This window comes from Molossus molossus, unplaced genomic scaffold, assembly GCF_014108415.1.
Source record: "Molossus molossus isolate mMolMol1 unplaced genomic scaffold, mMolMol1.p scaffold_m16_p_3, whole genome shotgun sequence".
Taxonomy (NCBI): Eukaryota; Metazoa; Chordata; class Mammalia; order Chiroptera; family Molossidae; genus Molossus; species Molossus molossus.
Window position 1 is genome coordinate 67,352,156 of NW_023425366.1, and position 14,023 is coordinate 67,366,178.

The 14,023-nt window shown below is 39.4% G+C and overlaps 1 protein-coding gene across 2 annotated transcripts in view; it reads left to right on the forward strand.

Annotated features, from left to right (window-relative positions):
* RHOBTB3 (Rho related BTB domain containing 3) overlaps nt 1-14,023 on the forward strand; it is a 60,898-nt gene that overhangs the window by 20,955 nt on the left and 25,920 nt on the right. Inside the window, exons 4-6 of one of the 2 annotated variants that reach the window (XM_036280601.1) lie at nt 502-653; nt 10,214-10,325; nt 12,712-13,077. In XM_036280601.1, the coding sequence (XP_036136494.1) occupies nt 502-653; nt 10,214-10,325; nt 12,712-13,077 (630 nt within the window). Of the gene's footprint in view, nt 1-498; nt 654-10,213; nt 10,326-12,711; nt 13,078-14,023 lie in introns of both variants that reach the window. The other variant, XM_036280599.1, reaches the window with a different exon arrangement.

A 14,023-nucleotide genomic window follows, 5' to 3' on the forward strand; every position in this document is an offset into this window, starting at 1 on the left:
TTCAGGTCAAATTGAGAGTTCTATTAAAATAAAAGTATAAGGTCTGTTCAGAGTTGCTGAATATATTTAAAATGTATTACCAAACAAACAAACAAAAACCCCACTATTTTCCATGATTTCTATGGGCAACCAAGTTGTTAAATTTGTATTGATACTCAGGATGTCAAGTTTGCATAAAAGGAAGCAGGCCAGCCATTACTGGCTCATGGTACAATTTCTGTAATAGCCTTGGTAATACCCATTCACATATTTTAAAATTATTCTGTTTTCTAAAATACTGCTTATTCTTCTTGCAGTTAAAGCTTGTTTATTTTAGGAACTTGCCTATTATCGTTGACACTTTTTATTCAGAGTCTTAGTGGATCATGGATATACTAAATGCCCTTGAGCAATGACTCTGGTATGAGCTCTTAATTTGTTGTTTAATGTTGAGATTGTCTATGTACATTTTTACCATTTAAGTTCAAAGCTCCTAATTGCTCACATTCTTTTTCTCAGAAGAATTACCTTGCACATGCCCACTGTGTACATCTGACAGAGGGAGCTGTGTCAGTACGACAGAAGGGATCCAACTTGCTAAAGAACTAGGAGCCACCTACCTGGAGCTGCACAGCCTCGATGACTTCTACATAGGGAAATATTTTGGAGGAGTGGTGAGTGGAAATTCCTGTTATATAAATTAAAGTCATCTGTCAGGTGGCTCTTTAGCTATTTTCCTGAAACTCAATTAGAACTTTAGTTTTAAAAGCATTCTGAGTTTTAATCTTGAGAAACAATATGAGTGTAAGTAGAATAAAAGGTCTTGTCAGAATAAAATTGTTATTTTTCTCTCCAAATGAAATATCTTCTATTGTCTAGTACGATATTTTGCAATTTTCCATTTGGTGCCACCTTATTAAAGCATGTTTTCTCACACAAACCTGTGATGTCTGCTTTCACAGTCATCTTTAAATAGCTCAGCCAGCCTGGCAACCTGAGCTGGTGGGCCTGGAGGGTTCGCCTTCATTTCTGTCCACTGCATGGAAAGAATAATTATGCTTCTCTGTGTGTGTCTCAGGAAGACTCCAGGTACTTCTGAGCTTGGTGTGGCTCACCACTATCCAGAGAATAACTTATAAATAGCTTCTTTCTGGATGGGTGAGGAGCAGGGTCCATCGCTCTGGGGCAGTGACGTGTATTGGCTCTGCAGGCATGTGGAGGCCCATCCTAGCGCACAGCACCCAGCCTACAGGACTAGGGTTACAGGGTCCTTGGAGAATACTATAGAATTGTTTCATCTAAGTATTAGCTGACTTGGGAACCATCTTTCCAACCCTCTAAGAAGTGACTTCTTTGAATAGACAAATTTAGTAAATATTGATAAGAGGTTTAAACCAAGTAAACCCGGCATTAAACAGGAACACTTTGGATTTCTCCCTCAGTTCTCTAGCTCCTCATCAAGTACCCTTTCCAATATGCCAGAATATTCATTATGTAGATTTATTTATTTTAAATCCTCACCCGAGGATATTTTTCCATTTATTTTTTGATACAATGGGGGGGGGGGGGGCGCAGAGAGAAAAAGAGAAACATAGATGTGAGAGAGACACATCGATTGGTTGCCTCCCGCACAACCCTGACCAGGGCTGGGGACCAAACTGCAATCAAGGTTTAAGCCCTTGACCACAATTGAACCCATGACTCTTTGGTCCACAAGCTGATGCTTTAACTGCTGAGCCAAACTGGCCAGGACTCATTATGTAGATTTATATTGAGATATTGAGGTTTCCACAGATAACTTCGAAATTTCATTTGTTCTGGAGTTACTAAACTCCAGATAAGAACCAATGATAAAATAAGTACCAAATAAAAATAGTTCTGCTTTCTAGCAAATATAAATGACTATTATTCACCCAGTAAGATAAAGAAGCATTAATAATGAACCATTAAGGGAGATATAATAGTCATAGTATCAATGAATGAAAAATCTCACTTATTTATATTGATAAGCAATGGGTAGAAAGATAGACAGGGGTGAAATTTAATTTTTCTGTCAAGCAGATTATGTTATAGTGGCTTTTAAAAAAATCTTAATTTGGATTCCAAAATGGCAGTGGAGTGAATGGAAGCTACACAGACCATCTCCCAGGATCAAACTGGAATTACAACTAAAATAAAGACAAATCATCAGGAAAAACCAACAGAAAAGCAACTGGAGAGAACCCGTATAAGCACGGTCAGAAAGAGGACACCAAAACGAGCCGGGTAGGAACTGGGGAGGTGCAAGAGGGTGGGCTGGAGCCCATGGACAGCAGCTGTTTTAGCTATGAGCAGCTCCCTCAGGGTTACAATTCCAAGCCGACTCCACAGTGCAGAGGGCTGGGACAGAACACTAAATTAGCTACAGCCACTCACCTTGGGCTCCTGCAGAGGGAGGGCAGACTGGACTGGAACTGTGTGGAGAGACTTGGGAGCTTTGAGAGCTGGGACGGCAGTGGGAGTGCTGTGCTGAATCACTCCCTCACAGGACAGTAGTCATATTACTCAAAAAGCCCCAGGGAGAAGCAACACCACCCAGCCAGGTCAGAGAAATGCAAATTGAGGCTCATTAACAGCCATCAAGCATCTGCCCCACCTATTGGAAATCCTCTTACTTTGAACACCTGAGGGATTTTTTTTTAATTCAGTTGAGGGCTACAACCCAAGCCTCATCAAGTAACTGAGACTAATAGCCCGCAAGCAAAAAGCTAGAGAGGATAACAGAACCTTTCCTGGGCTTGCAAATCTACACAGGAAAGTAAGACTTGACAGTGGAGTTTAACATGGGTCCTCCCACGTGCATCTAAACCCAATAGAGGGAGCCACAAACAGCAGAACACCAACACCCACAGGGAAAATTTGGCAGCCTCCAAAACCCATTCAGACAGCCAAAATGGTGAAACAAAGAAACAAATTAAAAATGAAAGAACAATATAATTTGTCAGAAGATGAAATAAATGAAAGGGAATTGAGCAAGATATCAGAGGGAGAGTTCAGAGTAATGGTCATGAGGAAGCTCAACAGCATGAGTAAAGATAGAGAAGATTGAAAACCAACCAAGTGAAAATGAAGAATGACATAGCAGAAATAAAGAACACTTTGGAAGGAATAACCAGCAAAGTAGGGGAGGCTAAAGATCAGGTCAGTGAATTAGAAGACTGGGTGGAAAAAAATCACCCAATCAGAGAACCAAAAAGAAAAAACAATTAAAAAACAGGAAGACAGTCTAAGAGAACCATGGGACAATATCAAACTTAACAACATCTGTATCATAGGAGTTCCAGAAGAAGAAAAAATGAGCAAGGATGATAGAATATATTTTAAAAAACAATGACAGAAAACTTCCCTAACTTGGTGAAGGAAAAGGCATACAAGTACAAGAAGCACAGAGCCCCAAGTAAGAAGAACCCAAAGAGGCCCACACCAAGACACATAATAATTAAAATGACAAAAATTAAAGACAAAGAGAATCCTAAAGGCAGCAAGAGATAAGCAATAGGTTACCTGCAAAGGAATCCCCACAAGGCTCTCAGCTGACTTCTCAACAGAAACCCTGCAGGCCAGAGGGGAATGGCATGAAGTAATCAAGGTAATGCAAAGGATCTGAATCTAAGACTACTCTATCCAGTAAGGCTATCCTTCAAAATAGGTGAAATAGCGAGCTTCCCAGACAGAAAAAAGGCTAAGGGAATATATTAGCACCAAACCAGCACTGCAAGAAATGTTAAAAGGAATTCTTTAATTAGTAGAAGAGATAGGAAGGAAAATAGAACAATAAACAAAAAGGGCAATAAGTAAGTACATATCAGTAATAACCTTAAATGTAAATGGATTGAATACTCCAATCAAAAGACAAAGAGTAGCTGATTGAATGAGAAAGCATGACTCATATATTATTTACAAGAGACCCACCTCCCAAGAAAAGACTCACCTAGGTTGAAAGTGAGGGGATGGAAAAAAATCTTCCAAGCAAACAGAAAAGAAAAAAAGCTTGGGTAGCAATACTCATATCTGATAAAATAGACTTCAAAACGAAGGCCATAACTAGGGACAAGGAAGACCACTACATAATATTGAAAGAATCTATTCAACAGGAAAATATAACCTTGGTAAACATATATGCACCAATATAGGAGCACCAAAATATATCAAAAAACTACTGGAGGACTTTAAAGGAGAAATTGACAGCAATACAATAATAGTAAGGGACTTCAACAACCCACTGACATCACTGGATAGATTCTCTAGACAAACAGTTAAAAAGGATACAGACTCTAAATGTTGCACTTGATCAGATGGACTTAATAGATATCTACAGTGAATTATATCCCAAAACTGCAGAATTCACATTCTTCTCAAGTGAACATGGGACATTCTCAAAGATAGACCACATGTTAAGACACAAACTAAGTCTCTACAAGTTCAAGAAGATTGAAATCATATCAAGCATCTTCTCAGATCACAATGGCATGAAACTAGAAATCAGTTACAACAAAAACATTCAAACACATGGAGGCTAAATGGTATGTTATCACACAGCAAATGGGTTACCATGGAGATCAAGGAAGAAATTTTAAAATTCCTGGAAACCAATGAAAATGAACACACAACAACACAAAATCTATGGGATGTAGCAAAAGCAATCCTGAGAAGGAACTTCATAGCACTACAGGCCTACCTCAGGAAACAAGAAAAATTTCTAATTGACTGTTTAACCTCACAACTTAAGGAACTAGGAAGCAAACAAAAAGCAAAACCCAGAGCAAGTAGAAGGAAATAAACAGTAAATATCAGAGCAGAAATAAATGACATAGAGACAAAAAAGAAAGAGACCTAGCCAGTTTTGCTCAGTGGTTAGAGCTTCAGCCTGTGGACCAGAGAGTCCCGGGTTCGGTTCCCACTAAGGGGCACGTACCTTGGTTGCAGTTTGTCCCTGGCCCCGGTTGGGGTCGTGTGGGTGGCAGCCAGTCAATGTGTCTCTCTCAGGTCTATGTTTCTCTCTCTCTCTACCCCCCTCTCTCCCTCCTGCTCTATCTGAAGATAAATGCAAAAATGTCCTCAGGTGAGGATAAAAAAAAAGAAAAGAAAGAAAAGAAATTTCAAAAGATCAATGAAACAAACAGCTGATTCTTTGAAAAGATAAACAAGATTGTTGGACCTATACCTAGACTCAAAGAAACAAAGACAGAGGACTGAAATAAACAAAATCAGGAAGGAAAAAGGTACCAATTGACACCACAGAAATACAAAGGATTGTATACAAATACTGTGAACAATTATATGAAAACAAATTAGACAATCTAAGTGAAATGGACAAATTTCTAGAAACACACAGTCTTCCAAAACTGAACCAGGAAGAGATAGAAAACTTGAACAGATCAATAACAGCTGAGGAAATTGAAGATGTAATCAAGAATCTCCCAGCAAACAAAAGCCTGGGTTGATTGGCTTCACAGGGGAGTTTTATCGAACATTGAAAGAAGAACTAACACCCATGCTCCTCAAACTATTTCAAAAAATTCAAGAAGAAGAAAGACTTCCAAACTCGTTTTATGAGGCCATCATAATTCTAATTCCAAAACCAGATAAAGACACTACAAAGAAAGAAAACTACAGGTCAGTATCCCTGATGAACATAGATGCCAAAATCTTTAACTAAATATCAGCAAATCAGATCCAGCAATACATTAAAAAAAAAATTATTCACCATGACTAAGTGGGATTCATCCCAGGGATACAAGGCTGGTACAATAATTGCAAATAAATAAATGTGATACACCACATAAACAAACAAACAAAAAAAGATAAAAATCATAGCATCATGTCAATCGATGCTGAAAAAGCATTTGACAAAATCCAGCACCCATTTCTGATAACACTAAGCAATGTGCAAATAGAAGGATCATATCTCGGCATAATAAAGGCCATATATGAAAAACTCATAGCCAACATCATACTCACAGGACAAAAAGTAAAAGCATTTCCCTTACAAACAGGAACAAGACAGGGATGCCCACTTTTGCTACTCTAATTTAACGTAGTACTGGAAATCTTAACAACAGCAATTAGACGTGAAAAAAAATAAAAGGGATCCAAATTGGAAAGGATATAGTGAAACTGTCATTATTTGCAGATGACATGATATTGTACATAGAAAACCCTAAAGACTCCATCAAAAATCTAGATTTAATAAATAAAGTAGCAGGATACAAAATTAATGTCAAGAAATCAATGGCATTCTTATGCTTCAATAATGAACTCACAGAAAGAGACACTAAAAAACAATCCCATTTACCATTGCAACAAAAAAATTAAGATACCTAGGAATAAACTTAACCAAAGAAGTAAAGGACCTATTTGCAGGAAATTACAGGACATTGAAAAAAGTAGAGGAAGACATAAAAAAGTGGACGCATATACCTTGTTCATGGATTGGAAGAATTAACATCATTAAAATGCCCATACTCCCCAAAGCAATCTATAGATTTAATGCAATCCCCATTAAAATACCAATGAAATATTTCACACAACTAGAACAAATACTTCAAAAGCTCATATGAAACCAACAAAGATCCCGAATAGCCACAGCAATCTTGATAAAGAAGAACAAAGTAGGAGGTATTACAAACCAGATACCAGGTTATACTACAAAGCCATTGTAATCAAATCAGCCTGGTACTGGCACAAGAACAGGCATATAGTTCAATGGAAGAGAACAGAGAACCCAGAAGTAGACCCAAGACATTATGCTCAGTTAATATTTGACAAAGGTAGCAAGAGCATACAGTGGAGCAAAGACAGCCTCTTTAATAAACAGTGTTGGGAAAATTGGAGAGCTACATGCAAAAAAATAAATAAAAGTAGACCAACTTATACCATACACAAGAATACACTCAAAATGGATAAAAGACTTAAATGTGACCTGTGAATCCATAAAAATCCTAGACGAAATGTAAGCAACAAAATTTATGACATCACACGCAGCAGAATTTTCACTGATACAATGCCTAAGGCAAGAGAAACAGGAAAAAATTAATACATGGGACTACATCAAACTAAAAAGCTTGTGCATAGCAAAAGAAACAACCATCAAAATCAAAACGGAGCCCACTGTAGGGGTGAGAATAATTGCCAATGATACATTAGTTAAGGGTTAATTTCCAAAATATATAGAATATTTATGCAACTCAACAAAAGGAAGACAATCCAATTAAAAAATGGGCAGAGGACCTAAATAGACACCTCTCCAAAGAAGACATACAAATGGTCAAGAGACATATGAAAAAATGCTAATCATAAGAGAGATGCAAATTAAAACAACAATGAGGTATCACCTCACACCTGCCAGAATGGCCGCCATCAACAAATCGTTAAACAAGTGTTGGCGAGGGTGTGGAGAAAAGGAACTCTAGTACACTGCTGGTGGGAATGCAGACTGGTGCAGCCACTATGAAACAATATGGTGTGTCCTCAAAAAATTAAAAATTAAACTGCCATTTGACCCAGTGATCCCACTTCTAGGAAAATATCCTAAGAAGCCTGAAACACCAATCAGAAAGAATATATGTACACCTGTCTTCATAGCATCACCATTTACAATTGCTAAGATCTGGAAACAGCCCTAATTTCCATCAATAAATGAGTGGATAAAAAAAAAGCTGTGGTACATGTACACAATGGAATACTGTGCAGCTGAAAGAAAGAAAGATCTCATATCCTCTAAGATGACATGGAGGGTCCTGGAGAGTAATGCTAAGCAAAATAAGTCAATCAGAGAAGATAAACACCACATAATCTCACTTATTTGTGGAATATAATAAACAGGAAAAGCTGATGAACAAAACAGACCCAGAGACATAGAAAATAGAAAGTATGGTTCAGACTGACAAACCTCAGAGGAGGGGGGCGGAGGGGAGGGATGAGACAAACCAAAGAACTTATATACATGTATGTGTAACCAATGCACATAGACAACAATGCTTGGGAGGGGGAGGGATGGGGAGGAGGCTGTTGGGGGGGGGGGAGAAATATCTGTAACAAAAATTAATTTTAAAAAAAGAAAACAAAAAAATCTTAATTTGGTTTAATACTCTTACATTTTTCTAAAATATCTAGGGATTTGGGGGGGAGAGGTTGTTTCTTTTCATTTGTTGAAGAGTGGGCTGGTTCTCTTGGGGGGGGGGTGCTTAGACCTCCTGTTTCCCATTCAAGTTCCTGAACCTGAAATTCTCAGAGTCACTCTTCTCTCCCCTCAACTTACACATTCTCTTCTCTCTTCCATTTTTTGTTTCTCTTTGCTCCTAATACCTAGTGTTACAGTTAGGGTTGGCAGTATGATGAGAAGAATTGAGGATGTGGTCAAGGTTAAGAAAAACATGGCGGTTTCCTTTTTCCTTAACTCAAGACTTAATGAGAATATGGAAATAGGATCAGAGTGATTTCTTCTCAGATCCTGGAAAAGTATAGTATACCTGAGATCTTGACGGTGAAAAAATAATGGTATTTGTAAGCATATGGATGGAGACGATAATGTCAGAGTGAAAGGAGCATTTAAAATTTTTTTCTTGCCCTGGCTGGTTTGGGTCAGTGGTTAGAGCGTTGGCCCGTGGACCAGAAAGTCCCAGGTTCGGTTCCCACTAAGGTCACCTACCTCAGTTGAAGTTCGTTCCTGACCCCAATGCGTGGGTGGCAACCAGTGTGTCTCTCTCACATCGATGTTTCTCTCTCTTCCTCCCTCCCGCTATGCAAAAATGTCCTTCAGTAAGGATAAAAAAAATTTTTTTTAATTGATTTTAGAGGGAGAGAGAGATAGAAACATCGATGAGAGAGACTGTTGATTGGCCACGTTTTGCATGTCCTCCACTGGAGATTTGGCCCACAACCTGGGCATGTGCCCTGACCGGGAATAGAACCAGCGACCTCTTGGTGCATGGATCGATGCTCAACCGCTGAGCCCCACTGGCTGGGTAATGAAAGGAGTATTTGAAATTTTATGTTTACGAGTCAGGGATGGAGAGAGCTGTGCAAGGTTACCTTCAGATCAGGGCCCTCAAGCTGAGAGAGCCCCACCCAGCCTCCTCCAGTGCACCCTCTCCATGAGGCAGAAGATGCTGGAGCCAAAGGGATATGCGCACTAGGGCTGGTAGCCCCTCCTAGACCCACAGCATCTAATGTGGTAGCTACCAGCCACGTGTGGCTAATTATATTTAAATTAATTTTAAACATTTCAGTTCCTTAGGTGCACTAGTCACATTTCATGTACACATTTTAATACCTACATGTGGCTACTGGCTCCTGTACTGATTCGCACAGATGTTACAGAACAGACTTGTATGGGCCATGCTCCAAAACCAGGACCGCGGAACTCTCTGGGTAGCTGGTCCTGAGCCTGTGTCCCAGGCCTGTGCAGGTCTCTTTCCTGGTTCCATCTTCCTGAAAGTGGACCACATCCTCCTGGTGTGTGCACCCCCAGACCTGAGAGGTGGCTGAGGGGTGATTGTATGGGAGGATTGGGGGAAGGGAGAGTGGTCGGAGCTTGGATCTGCAACCATGGATGTCTGCTTGTGTGCACAAGCCTCCTCGAGGCATGGATGGAGCAGGGGCTGAGAAAGAAGGGGTGGTCTTCCGGCCCTGGAGTTCGGGCCCAACTCTCTCTGTGCTGCATGGAACGGAGGACTGTGGGAATGCAAATCCGAACCTGGCATTTGTACTTTTGCCCCGGGCCTCACAGAGGCCGTGTAGGTTCATGTGGTTAATATTTTAAATGTATTAAATAAAAAATGTATTTCAAAGTAATTTATCCAGGAAAAAGATAGAGCACGTGTGAGCTGCCCTAATTGATAGGAGCATGTGACAGCCAGATCTCTTCCTGCCTTGACCTCTGCCCTTCACTGCCGTGGCTACCAGAGAGACGGTTATCAACACTCACGCGGTTGTATTGCTAGGCTCCCTTGATTATTAAAGAGAAGAAACAGTTCCTTCTTGAATGATTATTCATATTTAGACAAGACCCAATCTGCTCTACCTGATACATTTTTCTATTTTAATGAAAAGAATGTTTGAAAGTGTTTGCTAAAGCTTACATGTAGATGGTACTGGCATTGAAAATATCTGGCAAATGTGATTTGGGTACAAATAATCATGTCAGATACATAATTTTGTTGGAGCCATAATTAAAATTTGATTCATGTTTTAGTTGGAGTATTTTATGATTCAAGCCTTAAATCAGAAGACAAGCGAAAAAATGAAGAAAAGGAAGATGAGCAACTCGTTTCATGGAATTAGACCGCCTCAGCTGGAACAACCAGGTGCATTGATTAGCCAATGTCTAGCATTCAGGTGATGTTATTATAGATCATCTCACAGGCCTCGGGGCAATTGTTCTCAGCTCTCAGTATGTTTAGGACTCACCTGGCGTTCTGGCTCAGGAAATCCGGGTTAGAGCCTATAACCTGCCTTTTAAATAAGGTTCCCACGTGATTTGGAAGCCGGTGTCACTTGGTCCACATTTTGAGGACTACTGTCTTAAAAACTTGAACCTAGTGTGTGTGTGGAGAGCTGTTCTAGATTGTAGTCCAATGAGAAATAACAACCAAATGCAATGCATGAACCTTGATTTGTTTCTGGCTCCATAAAAACATCTCAAAGATGTTCATGGTAAAATTTGAATATGGATTGGAAATGAGATGATATTATGGAATTATCGTGAATTTTCTTATGTATGATAATGCTATTGTGGTTAATAGGAGAATGTCATTATCCTTAGGAGATGAATGTGAAAGTATTTAAAGCCCAAATGTCCTGATGATTGCCACTTACTTTTAAGTGGGTCAGCAGTGAGTGTGTGTGTGTGTCTAGAGATAAGGCAAAAAATGACAAAACGTTAATAACTGCAGAATTTAAGGGAAAGTTATATGTGTGCTCATTGTATCAGTCTTTCAACTTTTTTGAATGTTTAAAAATGTCCTTAATACAAGATTGAAAGAAAATAAAGTTAAAAATTAATAAAATTACATCAACTGTTATCAGAATTCTGCAGCACACCAAAAAATATATTTTTTGCTGATCTAACAAAAAAAATAGGTATAATTTTGATTCAGTCACACCAGACCGCTATTGTTGTTTTGGCGCTTGTCATTTTTTTATTCAACAACCTAATGAAAGAGAGGTCAGTGCCCCCGACTAAATAGTCAGGTATTGCATGTTTTAAAAGTTCTTGTGTCATGCTGGTTGAAAATCGCTGCCATAAATGATACACACTTGGTTTTGAACTTCCTAGTGCACAAGAAAGGAGAGACATGGTCTGTTATGTAGCAAACACTGGGGCCTTCAGTACTTTCTGCATGGGGAGTAGCCAAATACATAATGCAGAAGATAGATAAGTTCTTAGTTCTTTTTAGTCAAGAAGAGAAAACACACCCGTTCCTTGGAGAAAGCAAAGCATTTCATGTCATTTACCACTAAACAAGTTTCTCCCGTGGGTCTTCATTTGGGGACACTTGGTGATATAGCTTCCAAATGCAGCAAATGCAGTCTCAACTTTCACAAGGCTGTTTCCTGCACCCTTCTGTTAGGAGAGCTGTGGACATCACACTGAACACAGCCCAGGGCTCCAAGACAGCACAGGCCTGGGTATCATTTGTTGTGGTCCTGACTTGCTCGAAGGACACATCCTGGATTCTGGGGCACATGGCTTCCAGACTCTCCTCTGCTTTAAAGGGTCTGTGAAGGTGCCCCATGCAGTGGAGAGGATGAAGGCTGGGGTTCAGTGCAGAAGGAGCCTGGCCCCCAAATTATCTTGTTATTGTTCATTTTATAGATTGGAGTTTTGCTTTAGCATAAAGCATTTTTATTGCCAAATAAGTTTGAATTTCACGTAATTCCGGTGATTTACAATCCTTCACAGATAACACTTTCCTCAGCTCAGCTTTGGATAAAAGTTAGACAGCAGAACTTTACAATTAGGGCCAATGATGGGAGCCTAGGGTGTGGGTATTCTGAATTGATTGCAGGCTAATCTATTTTTGTGAGTAATCAAACCAGGAAATGGAGCCTAGCCAACACTCTGCCTCAGGTATGCTGAGGGGAAAACTGATTCTGGGGAAGTATCTCGTTTTACTAGGAGGAACAATGGACTAATTTTAGGATCAACACAAAATGGTCAAGGTGGTTTTAAACAATAAAGTCCAAGACACTGAGCCCTGGCTTTGGGAAGTTGTAGTTTTAATAAGTTTTCTCCCCACTTCCAGTCCCAGGAGGAAAATGACTCCTGATATGAGGTTGGGGTTCTTCAGGACTTATTCAGGAATTTGTTTGAATTTTCATCAGGTGACAGTGAAGAATGATGACTGCCAACATACTAAAATTCAGTATTTGATTTATTTCACACAAATAATAAAAAATGCTATTTTATTGCTCCGTGTGGCATTAACAGGTTTTTCATTTGCACTATAAAAAGTAATACAACATTACTGTGTGTCTGTGTTATGAAATCCTATAGTCCTTGCATAATTCGTTTTTATATGTTTTTAAGTAGGTTAAACTATATATAAAATTGCTGTTTTCGCAGGTCAGAAAATGGCCAAATATTGGCAATTTTATGTGATTCAAAAAATACTGTTTTGTTGCAAACCTGAAATAATTGGGTCTGGAGACCTAAAGAGTAGTTTACTATTTTTTTCTTTCTTGAAACAGAAAAAATGCCTGTCTTGAAGGCTGAAGCTTCACATTATAACTCTGACTTACATAACTTGCTGTTCTGCTGCCAGTGTGTGGATGTGGTATTTTACAACCCAGACGTGAAGGAGGTGGTAGAGGCCCACAAGATCGTTCTCTGTGCCGTGAGCCACGTGTTCATGCTGCTTTTCAACGTGAAGAGTCCAGCTGACATTCAGGATTCCAGTATCATCCGAACTACCCAGGATCTCTTTGCTATAAACAGAGAGCCTGTGTTTCCAGGTGCCAGCCAGGACTCCCCAGGCAACCCACCGCTACGAGTCATCGTTAAAGATGTTCTCTTCTGTTCCTGTTTATCGGACATTCTGCGCTTCATTTATTCAGGTATCTTGCCAAATGGTTCTCGCACATTGTCCTAATCTTTTGAAATGAAGTATGCCTGTGGTCCTCAAGAGTATTGGATAGTTTTACATTTATCTTCCCATCATCTGAAGTGAAGATTATACATGAAATAGTGTTTGCTTTAAACACAGGAATTGTTCCAAGCTTTCCATCTTCCCGACAAGTTTACGGGCCCTGTTAAATCTTCTTCTAAAAACCATAATCTTTCTTCATACTAAGCAAGAAATAGCCTAAGTGTGAAACTACAGAATTTTATTATCTAGTTTAACTTTAAAGAAATAAAATGTTCCAGGTGTATATCAAAATAAGTGTCTGCATCTTCAAACTTAGCTACATATTATCCTTTCTGTTTGACGCTCAGATTTGGGAAGGGATAGAGAGAGATATTAGCAGGGTCATTACATCTCGTTTGGGAATGGGAAACAGCACTAAAAGGTAGGCTGAGATATGGCTATGACTATTTTAGACTTAACTTTTTTTCTTAACTGTGCTCTTACCTTTTTAGGATTCAGTTTATTATTTTTCTCCTTATTTTTAAAAAAACTCAGTAGCAACTATATTTTAAAGAATAGAAGTTTAATCTGAATCGTTTCAGCAAATGAATTGAAGGTCTCACATCTAAATGTCCCATATAGGAATGAAAAAGAATTAATGTAAAATGACTTTACAGTAAGCATCTAAATATATATATTTTATCCTTACCCAAGGACATTTTTCGATATTTTGTTCAGATAGAGTGGGAGGGAGAGACAAAGAGAGAGAAATATCGACGTGAAAGGGACACATTGAGTGGTTGCCACCCACACGACCCAACCAGGGCCAGGGACAAACTGCAACCGAGGTACGTGCCCCCTTAGTGGGAACTGAACCCAGGTCTCTCCAGACCGTAGGCCAACGCTCTAACCGCTGAGCCAAACCGGCCAGGGCT